General features: G+C 46.9%; 1 protein-coding gene and 1 pseudogene across 1 annotated transcript; both read right to left on the reverse strand.

The window, feature by feature from the left end:
- Positions 1 to 2719: 2719 nt before the first annotated feature.
- LOC117860249 (F-box/LRR-repeat protein At4g14096) lies at positions 2720 to 4914 on the reverse strand. Its single transcript, XM_072294454.1, has 2 exons — positions 3051 to 4914; positions 2720 to 2876 (listed from the first exon to the last, which is right to left on the reverse strand). The coding sequence occupies exons 1-2, from the start codon at positions 3972 to 3974 to the stop codon at positions 2850 to 2852; spliced, it is 951 nt and encodes a 316-aa protein (XP_072150555.1). The 5' UTR covers positions 3975 to 4914; the 3' UTR covers positions 2720 to 2849.
- A 608-nt stretch (positions 4915 to 5522) lies between these two features.
- Positions 5523 to 7705, reverse strand: LOC140223204 (uncharacterized; annotated as a pseudogene).
- Between the last annotated feature and the right edge of the window lie 12890 nt (positions 7706 to 20595).

Consider the following 20595-nt stretch of genomic DNA (forward strand, 5'->3'; position numbering starts at 1 on the left):
TATTAAATCTAAGCTAATGATAAAAATAATTGCATAAATAAGGGCTAATTCATGAGATGAATCTATTAAGCCTAATTAATTCATGATTAGCATATGTTTACTGTAGCATCACAAGTACTAATCATGGACTAATTAGGCTTAATGAATTCATCTCGCCAATTAGTGCTCATTTATGCAATTATTTTTGTCATTAGCCTATGTTTAGTACTCCTAATTAGCATCCAAATATCCGATGTGACTCGAGCTAAACTTTAGCCCAAGGATCCAAACACCCCCTCAATCGGGGTACTGCCGCTGACTAGTGCAAGCCTGGCTTGCTGGGATGGCCATTTTTCTCATACTCCCTCCGTTTCAAATTGCAGGTCTTTTTGGTTTTTTAATCCATAGATATAATTATTTATCTAGACATATGCTATATCTAGATTTATAGCAAAAATTATGCACCTAGAAAAGCTAAAACGACCTACAATTTGGGACGCAGCGAGTACTAGCTAAGCCTAGCTAAGGCCCCTCCTTGCATAAGGGCAACCACAATGTTTTTGGCATAGCAGTCCATATGAGTGAGGTCCATAGTGAGAAGTTCTTAGTTATGGAAAAAGCTACAATTTTAGATAGCAAGAAGGGAACCATAGTAGAAAAAAATAGTCTATTCCCACTTCTGATTGGCTGCAATACAAGTATAATATTTAATCCTATGGATAGCTCATAGTGCTCAGGGTGACTTTTGTTATTCCCATCGTATGGACTACTTGCACAATGATACTAGGTGGCTGAATGGAATATGACATTGCCTATAGACTACTTCCCTATCACATTGTGGTCGCCATAAGGAGAGCTTGGCTAAGCGACTTGTACAGGCAACCAAACATGAGTTAGTTGGCTCTGGAGAGCCTAGTTAGGAGTTAGCCCAGCACACAAACACAAAAGGAGGGAGTAGTAGGCAGCGTTGTGGCACGCCCTGACATGCCGGCCCAGCGGGCCAGAGGCCCAATACCATTCACAGCCTTCGTCCATCGTGGGCCCAGTCCAGCCATCCAGAATGAGTGCAGTACCCTTGTTCCAATTAACACATGTGTAACGGTAAAAAACATTACTCCCTGCATGGAGTCAAACTCTACTATTACGATACAGTTTGCCAAATATACCCGGCAGTATATGCCTCCTTCCCTTTTTCCAACCTTGCTGCCTGCCGTTCATTTCAATTTTGGCACGCGATAACACAGTGAGAAATGATTGGTTTATGCTACGAGAGAACAGGTCAAGTTACCAGCTCGGACGCTGAATCAAAGTATGATAATGCACATCAATTAACTGGTCCAGGTTGTCGAACAAGTTCACATGAACTAAGAGAGAAAGTAAAAGAAACACGATAACCTGATGTGCCAGGTCAACAAAACATGTAACTTTCTGAACAGTTCGTGCTGCCGATTTCGACACATTCGCAACACTGGAAGTCAATGTAGCGTACCCAATTATCCTTGCCGCAGCAAACTTTAGCCTTGCATTTCTAAACAGTGAGAGGCAACAGGTCCCTTGGCAGCTCATATTTTCTGCTAGCACCTCTGATCAGAAACTGAAACCTGCAAAAAAAAACAGGAAGGCAAAATACTTGGTTACCTTCAGAGTTGATGGTTATCTATAGAAACAGATTCAGTTACTTGACAGAAACTTAAAACTGCAGGAACAAGTTTCGTTGAATAGGAAATTCACTTGACCAACACTAAGCTAATCTGATTAACATGTTTATTTATCATGACAGTGAACCAAAACTCTGTTAATTGTTTGATTCATAGTTTTCTACCATGGTACACTATAACCATTTCAACTTCGAACAATTGAACTTTCTATGTAAACTGATAATCAGTGAACTTATGTGACACACAAGTTCTGAACACACTGTTAGAAGCAAAGAGAGAACCCAAGAATGAAGCTGCACTGTAATGATAGCATGGTAATGTCTGCGACAGACAGGCATAAGATGATATCTGAAAGGGGAGACTAAATGTATGCACAATCAAAAAAGTATGGAGAAGCAGTGGTTCTTTGGATAATCAAATACATGCAATGATCTTGTGTAAAGAACTGAATGAAAGTTGATTCAGACAACAGGGGCATGTAACTGATCATATCTAATCAGCCTTCAATAAAAAGGGGAGGCCGCAGGACAGTAAGTCAATACATTGTGCATTGCTTAGAAAAACTAAATCCTGATATTATTCAGGACTAATGAGCACAATAAATATGGTCAAAACATGCCAAGTCTATCATTTGAGCCCATTTCAAACTAATCAACAAGTCAAACGTTTAGAAAAATACAAGAAATCAATACACTGTAGTAATGTCTATGCAATGCAATTCAATCTAGATAAATCCATCATAGCTTAGTGGACAACTATATATGCACATAACAACTCCATGATAGCTTGGTCAGTAGTTCTGTATCTTGTCAACCTACAGAAAGAAGGACAAGAAGCTTACGTAAATTAAAGGTACACAGGAACTTCAAAACTTTGAGAACCCTCTCATCAACATCTTGACACTTGACTTTGACTATGTTTAGGTGTTCTGAAATTGTAGCTGATTTCTCCACAGTGAAGCTTCCTTCCATTTCTACTTTATACTTAGGCCCCTATAGTGAAATAAAACATTTTCTAAAAGTAAGTCAGAAGTACAACTATTAATATGCAGCAAATGCTCATTAGTAAAGTATGTACCTCCGAAAACAGCTCAAGAGCGAGTTTCTCTAGAACTGGTGAGTGTTCAAGGATACAAGCTAATGCACCGAAGTCACCAGGCATACACCAGTACTCATTGAGCAACAAAGTCTTTAACTTGCTAAACACAGGGCATCATTTCAAATCCATTTTGAAAATAAACTGGACAAGATGCAAGAAAATAAGTTGAAATGATCTGAACATATGATTTGAGCTTAATAAGTTGATGGCAACACAAGCGAAAGGTAAATCCTGTCTAATTGACATATATCAATGTCCAACAATGATGTAGCTATAGGATTTGTTATTATAATAAGTGGGAAAATGTAGGTGTACCATGTCGTGTGCAGATTCCAAATCCAAATCCTTAGCTTCTGATAAACCTTTAAGAAGCACATGAGAGTTATTTCCATCACCAACGTTAACAGAAGTGCCACAATACTGACACTCACATTGTGAGCAGTTTGGATCCAGTAGTTTATCACATGCATCCTCACAATCAGGAGTTATTCGGACAAATGCCTTAATTAACGATGGCATACTGTCAAGAATGGGAGTCCTCCCCTCAAGGTCATCTATGTACAGAGAAACCAAATTTGGGGCATAAATGTGGATGCGGGAATGCTCGGATGCGGGTGCTTCGATTCTGCAACTAACGATGAACAGATGTTTCAAATACTTGGATGAGATCTTCGTGGCCAACCACAACTCACTGTATTCCAACACTAGATGCTCTAACAATGGGCAGCTCGTGAAGTTGAGGAAACTGTTGCGGACCTGTACGAAACTGAGCTCTAGCCTTGTCAATTGCTGTGAGGCGAGAGGCAGATCATCTAGCTCAAGCCATGGTGAAGGACTCTCGTCTGATATTATACTGAGAATGAACACCCGCACTTTGCACACTATAGCATGCCGTAGCCATTGGTTGACATGCGGCACGTCTTCCTGCTGGAACTCGCCAAACCTAAAATCGCAAGTGTCGAGGGGCGCATCTCCACGGCGGAGGAGCACGTGGTCCACGAACTCCCGAAGCTCCTTCACCGACTTCAGGGAATCATCACCGCGGCACCCGATGCGTAGACCCGTGGCGGACTTCCAGAGGTCGCGCCAGCTCCGGGCGAGCACGCTCGTCCGCACGGCCTCCGGAGCCGGCAGGAAGCCAAGGATGTGTTCGAGGATGCCTTCCGGCAAGGCGTCTATGTTGCATACACTGCCATTCGCCGGTGGCACCACTTTCCTGCTGCTTTCCCCCGGATGCATTCTGTCGAGCAGGTGGCGGGCGTCGACCCTGCAGAACCAAGAAGCGAGTGGAGAAGGTGCAAACCGACCAGAGCAGGAAGGAAGATTCGATGGGCGGCCACCTCATTTCACCGGCGGCTGCTTCAGCTTGGAAGATTTCAGGCTGCGAGCACCCTGGTTAGGAATGAAGCGGAGGCAGGGGCGGCTGGGGATTCATCTGGTGGGCGATCAGAAACCGGGTTTTTTTAATCTAAATCGAGACACCTCTTGATTTGAGCGTAACCAAGAGCCCCTTTTATTACCATTGTTAGAATAGAGGAGAAAGTAATTCTCTCCCCCTCTCTTTGTTACCAGATCTGGGATGGGGCAAGGGCGGGGGTGGAGGTGGCAGTAGTTGGAGGCAGGCAGAGTGGTGCGGCGACGAGATCACCGTCAACTGTGGGGCGGAGGTCGAAGTTGGCGGTGGTGGGGTAGGAGTAGGTTAGGGTTAGAGATTTTGAGGTGTTGGAGAGGGATCCATTATTGGAAGGTTTAGAGGGATGGTTGTGGCTAGCAGCCGGTCCGGTAGAAGAGGCAAGTTGTGGACATCTGAGGCAGCATGTTGAGGGTGCCATCCACCAGGCGGTGGAGGACCCCCGGTGGGCGGTGTCGGTGATGGGGGCAAGCAACCTGTTAATGAAGGATAAAGCGGTGGGAGGTGGGTGGTCGTGGTGAAGCAGCCGATGCCTGGGGTGGTGGTTGAATCAGCGAGGTAGAGGCTAGAGAGGAAGATGAAGATAAGGCAGGCGAACTGATTTTCTTCCGTGAGGTGCTACGCGCGGTGCTGATAAGACAAGGGTGGATGTGGCTCTCAATGGATGGTTATCTGAAGAGGGCCTTCCTTCTAGTTGCTTCTTTTTTCTATGTGGAAGCTGCCATCCGCTAACAAGTGGGTCCCATACTTAATGAGCAGACCCGCAGGTTATTAATGTCAGCCACCAAGGCCCCACTGCAGTGTCTTGTTTGGCCAAGCCCAATACAGTGACGCGGCTTGGAGCATCAAGCTGCAAGCTAGGTTTGGATGGCACAGTAGAGTTAAAGATGTGGCTTGCAAATGTAAGAGGAGCTTCTGCCGGTCATGAGTGCTCTATGATAGAGATATTAAGGGAAAGCGATAGGTGAGGTTAACACTTCAAATTTGTGGTTGTAACACTTTGTGAGGTTGTGGTTTGGAATTTTAGGAACATGTAGTAGGTAACACATGTTTTACCTACTATAACACCTTGTAAATTTTAAAAATCAATTACATATGACATATAGTGTTTGCATGAAATTTTGAAAGGGACTATGACACATTTAACAATCACAAAAAACTACAAATTTCAATGATAAAAAAGTTTCATTGATTGTAGGAAGGAAACAAGCATACTGCTTTGTTCACATCATTGGATAGTATATACATCATGATATTGTTCTAGGCAGCATATATACATAGAAGTGGATAGTACAAGTCTGTGCTACTAGAAATGAAATGAAATTATGAACAAATACTATTCTTTAAATCCATTGCTTCTTGATCCATTGTTGTGCTCATGCCAATATTTGAATCCAACCATTGATCATTTCAACCTGCATAGAGAAATGTAGTTGTAAAACTGAGCACTTAAACCTGCATAGAGAAAGCTAATGGCAACATATTTAGAAAAGTAGCCATAACATACACAAATCGAAGGCCATGCAATCGGTACTCCTTTGGCATGGGCATCACCAATGGTTTTGCAGCTGGTCATGAGCCTTACTAATGGCTCATCTTGTACATTAGGATGATTAATAAACACTTTATAGAATTGCTTTCCTATCTCAACTCCACCAACATTTTCTTTTGGAGTAGAGCTCCAAAGTGTTGCATAGGCCACAATTGCCTTATTTCGGTAGTTTGAAGTCTTAAGTAGCATCTTGGATCCAAGCTACATAAAGTTGACATAATCACTCATTGACCAATAAGCATTGGTCGTATAGAGGTAATCAAATAAGAACAATTGTGGTTATGTTCATCCAACTTAACTGGAGCTTGCATATACTTTGAACCCTTATATATGGCTTGCAGCCTTATCACGAGTGGCATTTTGTTGTGTCATGCATGTACTCTCCTGGAGCACTCCTCTATTCTTACTCATCTAAAATGAAATGTAAAATAGTATGCTAAATCGTGCCACATTATGGGTCAAAATGTTACTGTTCTAGACGGAGAAGTGTGATTCTTACATACCTTCCTTTTTTATATTATTTTACCATCAGTTGAGTTCCTTTTATGTACTTCAAACTGAAAGTAAGTGAAAATAATTATATTTATATAGTGATACAGAGTGTAATAATCTTTTTTTATGAAACATTGCATGCATTTTGATATATCTTTATCACTGATTAAGTTAAAACAGTGTACCTCTTTTGTCTAGACTGATTAGTAGAGCATTGGGGATGATGGTTCTATTGCTTGATGTGATAGTTCCTTGTAATTTGGATCATCTTGACAAGGATCATTTGGACACCGTTCCAACACAAATGTAGAGAATTTAAAACACAAGATCCAAATATCGACATATAAGAAACCAAGAGTAGACTTTGTTAAAAGACAAGGAGATAACCTTTTCATTGGACAAAAATACATCATCATCATCACTGTGTTCAGACTTGCATGTATGCTTGTTCTAGTAAAGAGAATAAAGGGAAATAGCATGGGTTATTATATGGATGTGTAGAGAAGAGAAATGAAATAGTTGTATAAGTAATGAAGTTTACCAACTCATCCCTCTCTTTACAAAAATTGTCTCCACGATTTAGAAATGAAGTTTACCAACTCATCCCTCCTTTTACAACAATTATCTCCACGATTTGGCACTGCACATTGAACTCTTTACAAATTTCAAAAAGATAATAAAGACAAGAAAGAAAGTCAAATTATGCAAAAACATGAAACTAAAAAAATACCTTTATTTTAGAATTTCCTACATGCTTATGAAAATTACCATGATCAGTCAGTATGAAATTGGCTTGAAAATTAAAAAAGATATGGAGGTTGAGTAATAATTTGCTACAAAATAACTAAAGAGGTATTGGTACCATTGCTGGTTCTTCATTCTCTTCATGTCTCTTCTTGTTTTTGAGTTCGTCAATAACTTTGTCTTGCTTTCTTGCATGCTTTTTGAGTTGCCTTATTTCCTCAAGCATATGAGCCTCTACATCAGATGATTATCCATCTACAGTCATTATATTGATGTCCTTGAAATGGCATGTTGTTCGACCATAAACATGTTTGGGAACTGGAAGCAATCCCATGCCATGTACTGATCCTGATTTTTTCCTTCTCCCAACACATGATGCAATGCATCACCTTCCCATGCAACTCTTCCCTCACTACTTCGTGCCAACTCTTGTTTTATAACTATAAGATTTTCCAACTGAATCTATATGCGAAAAATGGACACTCATAATATTCTTTTAAGATAAAGTAAAACAACTTCATATTTGCAAACTTGATGTACATATCTTTGTGTGTAGATAGCTTACCACATCCTCATATGTCCACTGAACCCTTTTTTTGTGAGTTGCTAAGTAAACTTTTGCTCTATGTGGCCATTTTTTTGCAGGGTCGGCTTGTCTCTAAACATAAAAGCAATGCAAGAATGATAAGAAAAAATATAGAAAAAAGTATGGAACTAGAAAAAAGGGCTCACCAAGTCCTCAGAGCAATGAGCATAACTTTTTGCACCCATTGTAGGTGTTGTCTTTCTCATTTTACAGCTTGTTTTGTTCTTCTCACTAACAGCATATAGCATAGTAATAAATTAGTAAAATACTAGACACATTTTGTTAAAAAAGAGAGTAACAAAAATAATCATGCACTTTTCGTACCTTTCCTTCTGTAGACTTCCGATATTTTATTAGATTATTCCATTGATCTTGATCAACATCATTTGGACAGATCTTGTACAAATAAGACCTTTTCTTTTTATGATTAAATAGTTTATTTTTTTAATGCTGACTTGTATTTCCTCCAATCTCTTCCGATCGATTTCACTATCCAATTCTCACATGAATGAGGATATAAGAACTTTGTCTAAAATCAGATAGAGATAAATGAGTTAGACCCTATTTGTTTGAGCTTCCTGCCAACTTCTCAGTATGAAAAGACAGAAGCTCAAACAAACAGCGAACTTCTCGTGCAGCTTCCGAAAAGCTGAGTTTATATGGAAAGCTAGAAAGCTTAATTTTATGAGATTTTCGTAGCTTTTTTAACTCATAAACCTAAACACATCTTCTAAAAGCTAGTGTTAGCTTTTCAGAATAAAAAAGCCAGCAACAACTTTTCAGAAAAAGCTCAAAAGTTGCAACTCAAACAAACAGGCTCTTCATATAACTATTTAGCTCCTCATCATGTACTTGTAAAGGTCATAACATATCATCTTGTAAAATCTTGCAAACCTAATTGAGTTGCAGCATGGTTTCAGCACTGTCCTTCTTGACCTTTCTCTAATCTTTGATATCTACAGGACAATAACCACCGTTTCGTGCAATGGTTCCCAAAAATTGGCCTACAAGACCGCCTTCTTTTCCAATAGGCTATCCAAGCTGGTTGCATTTTACTACTATTCGCTTTCCCTCTTGCAGATCCAAACATGTGTCAAAATAGTTCCCTTTCTCTTTTGCAATTGATAGTAGTAATACAATCCACATGTATTAAAATATTCAAGCTACATATGTACCTGGTGTTTCTTGGATGGCATCATCCTGCTGCTGCTCAATGTCATTGGCATACTGTGCTTCTGTTTGAATAACATTTAGATGCCTCTTCTTCTTTGTACCCTTTTAATTTGTCCTATGAAGAAATGTGGGTCAAAAAAATTAATTTCAGTTTTACTTTGATGCTACTATATGGGATAAGCCCACAACACCTGAATTATGGGCTAGACAAATCTCATTTGTTACCCTTAGATTTTGTTTTCTTTTTACTGCTGGAATTTTCTTTTGGCGGCACAAGGCTTTTTAATGCATCCTCTACCCAGAAGGCCACAAGAGCCATGTCTTACATTTGCATAGCAAGAGTCCAACATAAATCCTACACACTTGTAGTGTAGTGGTAAGCTCCCAGTGTAGTGGTAAGCTCCCAGTTGAGGGAGACACCAACCAGGATTCAAATTCCTATGGCAGCAAAAAAAAAAACCCTCGCTGGTAGTGTTCGCCTACACTAGCTGCACAACCGTGTACACAACGTATAAATGTTGTACAATGGGTTGCCGTCTAGTTTAAGTCCTAAACGGCACATTACATGTTACACGGGTTACACGGTGTGTGCACGCCCGAAACACAGGCTACACGACACGGGAAAAAACGTCCTAAACAGGTGAGTAGTATGCCGTTTAGGATGAGTAGCATGTTGTTTAGGAGACAGAGCATGTTATTCATAGGCCTTGTTTAAGGATTCATTTTAATTTATGCAAGGTGCATGCTAAACATTCCAATAGTCATTCTCAGTTGAAATTACTTATTTGCATCTTGTCAGTAATTTATTTTTATCTAATTTTAGACACATATATATGTTATTATATTTATTTTATCAATATAGTAAAAAAAAGTATAATCCGTACAATACCGTGTACACGTCGTGTACAAAGTTCACACGCTACACAGACCCACACTGACTGTTTAGTGTTTACCGTTTAGGTGAATATTGCTGTTGGCAACCTGAAAAAATAGTGGCAGGGCACCAGCATGTGGCACCTATGGTTGGTTTGGCCCCTCCTACCAGGGGTAGTTGTAGTGGTCACCAACCCAGTTGGTCGTGGTCTGTCCAGGCTATGGTGCAGCCCTATGGGGCCTATTTGTTTGAGTTTTTTAGCTTTTCTGAAAACCTTAAACGATTTTGGTAGGACTTCTAAAAGTGCTTCTCCACGAGCTTTTAGTGAAGCCCTACCAAATGAGAAATTTCAAAATGACTCCACCACCGAAGCCGGGAAGAAGTCGCAAAACGGCTACACCAAAGAGGAGGAGAAAAAAAAAGTGATCTCCAAGCATTAAGCGATCATAAAATTACACATATTGCTATCGAGAAGTCGCTTTAGCAAACGTTTAACAACTTCAACTCTACTAGAGAAGTCACTCCACCAAAGAAGTCGAAGTTGAAACTATTTTAGCAGGAGCTGAAGCTCTACCAAACGGGAACTTATAATTTGGGACAGAGGACGGAGAACGGAGGGAAGGAGCACAAGAACATGCTAGTTAAAATATCACTGACCGACTCACCGATTCACATTTTGGTCACGGTGGCGCTGGAACTTGGTAGCCACGAAACCCCAGTCAGCAAGACGACAAGCCAAAGCAGAGTTCAAACGCACAGGCAGCAGCTGGAGGGCAGCAGCGTCATTTTCCATCTCTGTACTGGCGCAACAACCTTCTGAGTTCTGATCATCTAACCCTGATCTCCCTTCTTTTCCCATCCGCCTTCCCTTGCATAAAGCACCCGCACCCTCGTCGCCTTCTGCCCCATTCCATTGAGCCATTCCACCCGAACCAAGCCAGCCATGCCGACCGCCGTGCGCTCCTCCCACCTCGCCCTCATCTGCCTCGCCTTTCTCCTCACCGGCGCCACCACCGGCGAGCGCCTCCTCGTCCACAGCCGCACGAACGCCACCACCACCACCACCTTCCCACCGCACGCCCCCATCCTCCTCCTGGCCTCCGACGCGGGACGGCCGACCTCCTCCCACCACCACCTCCGAGCTTCGTCGCCCTCCCCGTCCACCCTGACCGGCGTCTCCCCGCCGCGCAGCCTCGACGTCCCGGTCATCGAGCGCGAGGACACCGCCACCGCACCGGCGACCACGGCGCCAACGACTCCGCCCGCGCCTCCGTGCCCCGGTGTCTCCGCCGTCCACGCGCACGAGCCCGAAGTCGACGACGGCACCCTCCAGGCGCCGCGCGGCACCACCACCGCTCCGTCCAAGGTGGCGGCGCTACTCAACGCGCTGCCGCTGCTCGCCATCCCCTTCCTCCCGCCGCCGGTGGCCGTTCTGGTGGCGCTCTCCTCCCTGGCGACGCCCGTCCGCGCCTGCTCCGCCCCCTCCGCCAGCTGCTCCGGCCTCACGCACGGCCGATGCACCGTCTACCGCTACCACCACGACAATGGCACCGTCGACCGCGCCCAGCCGTTTTACCGCCTGCGCGCGGTGTGCCCGCACCCGCGCTGCGACGCCGGCACCGACACGCGCGCGCTCTCGACGGCCTACGGCCGCTGTCGCGGGCGCCTCGACGACCCCTTGCACGGCTACTGCTCCGTGCGCACCCTGGAGGCGGAGGTCCTACCGGAGGGGAAAGCCTGGCGCATCATGCCCATCCACCTGCCCGTCGCCGACCCCGCCGCCGTCGTGGCCGCCGGTGGTGACGTCTGCTACGTCGAGCTGGAGCACATGAACTACAGGGAGGGCTACTACATCCGCTGCCCCGTCCGCGACTGCCGCCACGTGCCGGTCCTGTGCTGCACGGAGTTCCCGCACGACGCCATCGCCGCCGCCGTCTGGGAGCACCGCAGGCTCACGTATCGCAACACCGTTGGGTGGCACACCAATGACACGGCGAGGACGCAGCTTCAGGGCCCGGAGTACCACGACGAACTCTGATCGCCGACGCCATCTTCAGATTTCTTTTTGGTACTTGGCATGTGTCCCAAGATTGGTTTTACCTTCTTCGTTTCTACGTTCTGAATCTCGATAGGTGCTAGAGATTAGTGCTTAATTTGGTAGCTTAATCAGTCGGCTAGAATTGTATCGCTCCTATGGTCTCAGACTGATCTCAGGTCAGTGTTCTTCGGAGAGATGTGGTGGTAGACTGGTACTAGTATATGTGCCACTGGATTTTCCTTTTGATGGATTATTTTCTTGATGGCTGCTTAAGCATGATGTGTCTGTATGTTCCCAAAGTTTGGATGAATGCTCAGTTCTCGGAGTAACAACCGAAGTGAACATGTGCTGGCATCGGCATTATTGTGTGTTTCATGAGGATTATGTGTGGAGCACAATTCATGCTGAATGGCATTTGAAGTCTCATTCCTGCTTCTTGTGGATTTTTGCTTGCTTTGCTCTGTTCCAAAATAAAAGTTTGCACCTTTCCTTCCACAATGCCTTTCAGACTTCAGTGCCCAAGAGAAAGTTGTCTGAAATCAGATTTAAGCAGTATGTCCATGCCCAATAGAAGCAGGTTTAGTGGCAAATATGCAATTAGACTATTGCTGATCACAAATGTGCGCAAAAACCGAACCCAACAAATGGCAAATGTACAAATGGCCCTTTTGAATGTTGATGCAAACTGGCCCTACCTGAACTTATGAAAAAAAAGAAACACTAATTGGATTGCAAAATTACTTCCTCAGATTTGTTAAGTCCACCCATTTTTTCAGCTTCCAAACACTACCAGGAAACCCACCCCTTTAGTACCGGTTTCGCAACCAGTACTACTACTATCCTTTAGTACCGGCTGAAATAACCGGTACTAGGGGGTATTAAAAAAAATTTAAAAAGAAATCCCAGCCTCGCCCCTGACCCCTTCCCCCCCCCCCCCCCCCCCCCCCCCCCGCCCTCCGCCCGGCCAGCCCCCGCAGGCCACCAGCCTCCTCCCCTGCCGCCTCCCGCCGGCCCTACCCTCCCCGACCCCCGCGGCTCCCGGCCTCCCTCCAGCCGCTCCCGTCGCCAGTCCCTCCCGCGGCCGCTGCTCCCGCTGTCGCCGCCACCGCCTCATCTCGCCCCGCCGCTGCTCCTCACTGTTGGTGAGGGGTGAGCGGAGGGAGAGGGGAGAGGAGGTAGAGGAGGAGGAGGAAGGGAGACGGGATAAGGCAGAAGGAGACCATGTGAGAGAGAGAGAGAGGAGATAGAGATATAAGAGGGTGTAGACGGGATAAGGAGGAGGAGAGGGTGGGAACCGGGTGGGACGGGAGAGAGATAGAGGCAGATGGGAGTTTAAATACCAGGTGGAGCCTCCACCCGGTACCAAAGGGTAAAGGGTGACCTTTAGTACCGGGTGGAGGCTCCACCCGGTACTAATGGGTTATTCAAACTCATATGAGAGAAATGGTGGATAGCATAACGATCTAAACTGTAAGCACGATAAACCTTGGACATATCGACCACTAATAAACTGATAAAATCTTAGAACAGAAGAACACCTAATTGACAGTACGAAACGATCGTCGATGAAACTTAGCCTGCCTACTGAAAGAGACGACGGCGGAAGCCATCAGAGCTCGGCGTTGTAGTCGTACCCCCAGAACTGCTGCCCGGCGGCGCCGTACTTGTACCGCTCGCACTTGGGGACGACGGTGTCACGGTACGTCAGGCGGCGGTGCTCCCACACGGCCGCCGCCACCGCCTCATCGGGGAACTCCGTGCAGGACACGTGCGCGTGGCCGTCGGAGGCGGGGCAGAGAACGTAGTAGCCCTCCCTGTACTCCATGTGCGCGAGCTCGACGTAGCAGAGGCGGTCGCCGGAGGCCGCGGCGGCGCCTGGGTCGGCGATGGGCAGGTGAGCGCGCCAGGTGTTCCTCCAGGGGAAGAAGATGGACGGCGACGCGGCGCCCTCGAGGGAGTGCACGGCGCAGTAGACACGCAGCGGGTCGTCCCGGTGGCCGTGGCGCTCCGCGAGGACCACCCAGAGCGTGCGCACGTCGAGGTCGGTGTTGATGCAGAGCGGGCGCCGGCACACCACGCGATGGCTGGCCACCGGGGGCGCGTGGTCGACTGCGCTGGTGGCGTTGTCGTAGGCGTAGATGGCGCAGATGGCGTGGTTGAGCTTCGTGTACTCCTCCTCGGAGAGGTCGGTGGCGAGGGCGAGAGACGCCAGGGAGGAGATTGCCACTGCCGCGGCCACGGGAGGTGGGAGGAAGGCGGCGGCCAGCAGGGGCAGCAGCGCCATGGCGTTGGGCGGCGACGGGGTGGTCGCGGCGGCGCTGTTGGTGACGCCGCCGCACGGCGCCGAGATGGCGCTGAGGGCCCACGCGAGCGCCTCGTCGGCTGACAGCGTGAAATGCCGGTCGCAAGTCCACGCGGGGCAGGCGGTGGCTAAGAAGCTGTCGGTGTCCATGTACCCGATCTCGACGTGGCACACGTCGCCGCCGGAAAACACGTAGGCGCGCCAGGCGGACGACGACGGCAGGATCGGCTGCGTTCCCTCGATGGTGCGCACGATGCCGTAGACCTCGTTGCCCGAGAGACCGCCGACGTGAGGGCCATAGAGCACTGAGAGGAGCGGTGGTCGGAGTAGGCGAAGCAGAGCGGGGCCTGGCACACGGAGCGCAGGTCGGCGAGGGTGACGCCGTAGTCGTAGTGCGCGTAGCGGGCGTGGGCGGCTGCGCGGGCCCGGGCCCTGGCGCAGTGCTCCGAGCGCGTGATCGGAGGAGCAGCCAGTGGCGACGGGGCGGCGGCGTCCTGGCCCTCTTGGTCCGCGCGACGGGCGAGGGGTGGAGGCGTCCCGTGGCCGAGGATGGCGCGTCCCGAGCCCCACCCATGGGGAGGGCGGAGGCGCGCGGCGGGAGGCCGATGGAGGCGCTGCTCTCCGCAGCGGTGGTGGGGTGGAGGAGAGCGAGGAGGACGAGAGAGATGGCGGCGAGGTGGAAAGAGCGCAGAGGCATCGCCATGGATGGGGATGGCAGCGAGCTCGTCTGCTCTGCCTCTTCGGATGGGTGGGGAGGTCTCGTGTTTGTGAGCGAGGTGCGGGGGGAATTTCGCTGTGCCCCCACGCAGAGACAAATGACTTTTGTACCCCTACGCAGCCAAGACGGAGCCTCTCGTGGCGTGCCAATTCCGAGCGCGCTCGTCCAAATATGATGCTTCTTATTGGCTCGCAGGGCGTGTCTAGAACTGCTCCGTTAAAAAAAAAAATTCAGCTCCACCAACTTCATTATTTTAGCTTCACTGCATCAACTCTAAGGAGCTATGAACATATTTGGTTAATGATGTAAACTCCAGCCCTAGAATCTATAGGAATTAGTGGGAATAGTCTCTAGACTTTTTCCCGCGAGCTACAATACCGAAACGCTCAGGGGCGGAACCAGGATGAACACCTGGGGGGGCGCTAAATAGTAGAGATTAAGGGCTAGAGCTAGAAATTAATGATAATTTGAGGCTTTATTTATAGTATTTTAGAGGTAAAATCAGGTTCTCGGGGGGCTGCCCCCCTAGCCTCCCCCCCACCCCCTGGAAACGCTACAGTTCATAAATGCTACAGTACGAAATTGCTACAGGGCTTCTCGTACTTTTTCGGTGAAGATTGATGCGTTGGAGAGCATAGATATAATTGTTCCAATTATATCTTACAAGGTGACATCAAATAATATTACAAAATTAATCGCACCATAATAAACGTGTGTCTTGTCTTCCATTCTTGGCGCGCAGTTTGGGCGTCGCAATCTGCACCTGTGACTGAAGCTTAAGCATTCAGGAAGCAATGGCTATTCAGAGCGCAGCTTCCTTCCTGTCATCACAAACGATGGCCATTCAGAGCGCCGCTGAAGCATTTAGGTAGCAATGGTTAGGAGCTGCATTGTGACTGAAGCTTAAGCAATTGCAATCACGAGCGAATCCTGACAAAACGGATCTCATTAGAGAGCAGCGAAAAAAATTCAGTACTGAACAACTGATGGCTAGCAATTGCATCATCACCTGAAGCTCTAGAGTTGCATCAGGGGACAGGCCGTGCCGGCGGGGACGACGAAGACGCTAGAAAGTAGGCTGCCGCGGTGCTGTACCAGAATGAACGGAACAGCCAGGGGGTGCCCTCCACGCTCCAGGCCGCGCCTGCCCCCAGCCAGGCTGTTGGCGAGGGCTTCTTCCAGGCCCAGGGCAGCCCCGCCCAGGGGGTGGCTGCCGCCGGCTAGGGGGGAGCCCGCCCATGGAAGCCGGCGGGTGGAACGGACTCTGGGCGGCGGAGGTACCTGCACGGGTGGCATTGGCGACGAGAAATTTTTTGGGCGGCATTGGCTTAAGTCAAAATTGGTCCGGTTGGAGGATTACTCACCAATTTGCCATGCTTGGGAGTTGAGGATCATCCTCGGCATCCATCTTGCCAATTTTTTGGGCGGCGGGGAAAGGGGAGAACACGGTGGCGATGGAACAGAGGAGTTCAGGAGAGGAGGGGGGGGTGGCGTAACGGAGTAGTTCACAAGAGGGAGGAGAGGGGGCGGCGGAGGAATAGACGAACAGGCACGGGGAGGTGTCGTTCTTTTTTTTTCTGAATGGGTATGTGTAACAAATGGTATTGGTGGGTAATTTCCACCCAACTTCAAGAGAAGTTACGAAACTAGTGTTTTCGGAGCACCCTTTGAAGAGCTCCAGAAAAACCTTGGAGTTGGCCCCCTAAATCCACCTTTTTTCCAAAGTTGGTCTTGGTGGAGCTAAAAGTGTTTGGCAAGATGAATTCGGAGTGGAGTTACAAAACTTGGAGCGAAGCTACAAAACTCGGAGCAGTCACAAATACGCCCTAAAGCTTGGGCTCTTGCGTGCAAATGGTTAGTGGCACATTTCAGGGTTTTGTAGCAAGCAGCCAATCAAAGAACATGAAACACCGTTTAAAAAAAGAAACATCACAAGGCATAGGTAAAGGGGAAAAAATGTTGTTATTCATTGAAAATCCATCAATTTTTCACTGGCCTGATCTGAGCCGTCAATATAAATCGAATGTTGCTCGTGCCTTCTTCAACCGTTCACAATAGCCTTTCGTTGAAATATCCCATCAAAAATGGTGAAAAGAACAAAAAATATAATTATTGACCCATCGTAGGTCAACTTCGCATAGTTTGTTTTTACCATTTTTACTCGACCACAAAAAGTTCCTCATCCAAGCTTGCTTTGATTTTTCTGGAGTGGTTGAAGAAGTGATGCGCTCCCCTCCACCCTCCACCACCATGTTTGTGTTTGGTGCTAGTCTTGCTAATGGATTAATGGATTAATTAGTCAGAATTTTCTTATAAGCCGTCGAGAAAACTCATAATTCTTTATATATATGCGGTCGATATATTTATGCGGTCGAGATATATATGCATATGAGAGATTTAGGTTTTGCCTAATGACATATGAGGAATTTTTCCCACTAGCTAGTACAAGGGTTGGGGCAAAACCATCATTGTGGGGATTTGCAAGGAATCCAGAATCAAATATGATGATTTTCTTACTAAATAAAGTTTCGATCAATCCTATGATCAATCACTGGTAGAGAATTGGCTTTCGATGCGGCCCCTTTTGTTCCGGTTTAAAGTTGGCCCGGGATAAAAGGTTCACCAACCGGGACTAAAGCTCGGTCACTGGTGGGGAGCTCACCAACTGGGATCTTTTATCCCGGTTGCAAAGGCTAGTGGGAAAAAAAGACCCTGAGAGGCATTTTATCCCGGTTTGAAACACCAACCGGGATAAAAGACCCCCCTTTTATCTCGGTTGGTAACACCAACCGGGATAAAAGGGTCGAGAGCCTTTTATCCCGATTTGTAATACCAACCGGGATAAAAGGGGGTTATTTATCCCGGTTGGTATTTCAAACCGGGATAAAAGGGTCCCCAACGAAGTCACGGGAACAGGACTAAATCCCTCGAACCCTTTTATCCCGATTTGTAATACCAACCAGGATAAAAGGGAGTCTTTTATCCCGGTTTGTAATACCAACCGGGATAAAAGGGGGTCTTTTATCCCGGTTGGTGTTTCCAACCGGGATAAAAGGGTCCCCACGTGTTAATACAAAAGGACAGCATCCCCTATATAGTTAGATGTGGTGTGTAGGTGGGATGGCAAGGTACGCGTGAGGCTGGAGGTTGTGGGTTCGAGTCCCACGCAACGCGCACGCGCATATATTTCTTTTTTTTTTGCAACGCCTGGGGTGGTGACCTATTTTATCCCGGTTGGTATTACCAACCGAGATAAAAGGAGGTCTTTAGTCCCGGTTGAGTGACCCGGGACAAAAGACCCCCCTTCTGTCCCGGTTGGTTTATCCCGAATGGATTTTCGGGAGATTTGCACCTTACCAACCGGGACTAAAGGTCAATTCTCTACTAGTGAAGGTATGCCCTAAAAGGGGTTCAACACTGATCATCAAGGCTCCATTCATGCATTAATTGCCTGTCAGTCTCCTGGATCTTTCAAGCTACTAGTATCAAATATTGGAGAGGGAGGCAATGAATTATTAAATGTTTATGTTTGTCAGCGAATTGGAAAGTAAACAGTTGCCAAATGAACAGGGCACGGTGGTGTGCATTGAAATTTTGAAGTATTTTCACTTAAGTTGCTATGAATTTCTTATTTGCAACTGTTACGGTAACTGGATGCAGAAGTTCTATGACTTTTCTGTTCATGGTATACATATGTATTGTCCTAATCCAAGGATAGTACAACAGGGATGGAGAGTAGTCCATTTCTGAAATATATTTGACATGCATATAATAGTTATTCGATGATCTATTTGAAGCATGATTAGACACAATGTTGCTTTGAGGAAACAAAATATGAGAACCAAAACTAAACTAACATGACAAAACAATTGCAGGCCGCCATGCTAATAGCAATCAGCTTGTTCATTCGGTATTGGGGTATTTCATGGATGATTATGAATATGTAAGATCCTACTCACCATGAAGACAGAGCACATATGAACGCTGAAAACAGCAACGCGGACAATGACCAAGCACATTAGTAGAGAATTGACTTTCGATGCGTCCCCTTTTGTCCCAGTTTAAAGTTGGCCCAGGACAAAAGGTTCACCAATCGGGACTAAAGCTCGGTCACTGGTGGGGGGCTTACCAACCGGGACCTTTTATCCCGGTTGCAAAGGCTAGTGGGAAAAAAAGACCCTGAGAGGCATTTTATCCCGGTTTGAAACACCAACCGGGATAAAAGACCCCCCTTTTATCTCGGTTGGTAACACCAACCGGGATAAAAGGGGGTTATTTATCCCGGTTGGTATTTCAAACCGGGATAAAAGGGTCCCCAACGAAGTCACGGGAACAGGACTAAATCCCTCGAACCCTTTTATCCCAGTTTGTAATACCAACCGGGATAAAAGGGGGTCTTTTATCCCGAAAAGGGTCCCCACGAGTTAATACAAAAGGATAGCATCCCCTATCTAGTTAGATGTGGTGTGTAGGTGGGATGGCAAGGAAGCTACACGCGAGGCTGGAGGTTGTGGGTTCGAATCCCACGCAACGCACATGCGCATATTTCGCATGACAAATCGCGTGACTTGTGACTTGCGTGTGGGGGGCCTCCTGGGAGCATGGGATTTCTTTTTTTTTTGCGGCGCCTGGCGTGGTGACCCGTTTTATCCCGGCTGGTATTACCAACCGGAATAAAAGGGGATCTTTTGTCCCGGTTGAGTGACCCGGGAGAAAAGGACCCCCTTTTTATCCTGATTGGTTTATCCCGGATGAATTTTCGGAAGATTTGTACCTACCAACCGGGATTAAAGACCAATTCTCTACTAGTGAATTGATTCGGCTAAGTGTGCATGCCGCACACAAGCCCACAGCACGAGCCACGTGCCCTAGCTGATCTTTTTGCATAGGTGTGCTTATAGAAAATGTCTCCCTTCTTGCAAACTGAACGTTTTCAGATCTGCTCTAGTTCGTGAGTTCGTAGAGGAATCCCGGTTGAGTGACCCGGGACAAAAGGACCCCCCTTTTTGTCCTGATTGGTTTATTCCGGATGGATTTTCGGAAGATTTGTACCTATCAACCGGGATTAAAGACCAATTCTCTACTAGTGAATTGATTCGGCTAAGTGTGCATGCCGCACACAAGCCCACAGCACGAGCCACGTGCCCTAGCTGATCTTTTTGCATAGGTGTGCTTATAGAAAATGTCTCCCTTCTTGCAAACTGAACGTTTTCAGATCTGCTCTAGTTCGTGAGTTCGTAGAGGAATCCATGATCGATCCTAAATGAAAAGAAAAGGAGAAGCGAGGAACCTTCAACCTTGTGGTTTTTTATCAGGGCGGTAACTTTGGTGAGCTAAAGCAAATGTTGCCATGCAAGCATCATTCCTCGCTCTTCTCAAGGGCGGGCCTAGGATTATGGAAATGGGTATTCAAGATTTCCAAAGGGGGAAATTTTTTTTGAGAGCTTAAAGTACTGATCTATAACAAATAATTGATTCATAATACATAATCCAGAAATTGACATAGATATAGATGAACTAAATGATCAATAGATATCATTTCAAATCAAATCAGTAGTGGCACTATTCTTCCTCTTCATGTTTCAGACCTAATAAAACAAACAATCGCAAATTGCTCACCTCAATATATTGCTAAAGGCCCGCAGTCCGTAGAAGTGTCGAAATGTTGATGGTTCGATGCCATGGCTTGCTTTGTCCAATTGTCGAAGCTCTGAGAAGGGAAGATAGAAGGCAAGGCGTATATTGGTAAAGGAATGCGGTGCTCCCTGCTCCGGCACCGGTAGTCTTGCTCCCACCATCGCTGCCGCCCACCCATGGGGCGCGGCCCGCTACTGTTGCGCGGATGCGCGCCTTGCCTCTGGCCCTGGCAGCGGTGCTGGATTCCTCTCGCTGCCCAGCCGTTGTTACTGAGTCGCCAGGCAAAGGGCACGATGGACGCGTCCGGGCTCCAGCAGTTTGGCCCTCCCTGCC

This window comes from Setaria viridis, chromosome 6, assembly GCF_005286985.2.
Source record: "Setaria viridis chromosome 6, Setaria_viridis_v4.0, whole genome shotgun sequence".
In the NCBI taxonomy this organism is placed as follows: domain Eukaryota; kingdom Viridiplantae; phylum Streptophyta; class Magnoliopsida; order Poales; family Poaceae; genus Setaria; species Setaria viridis.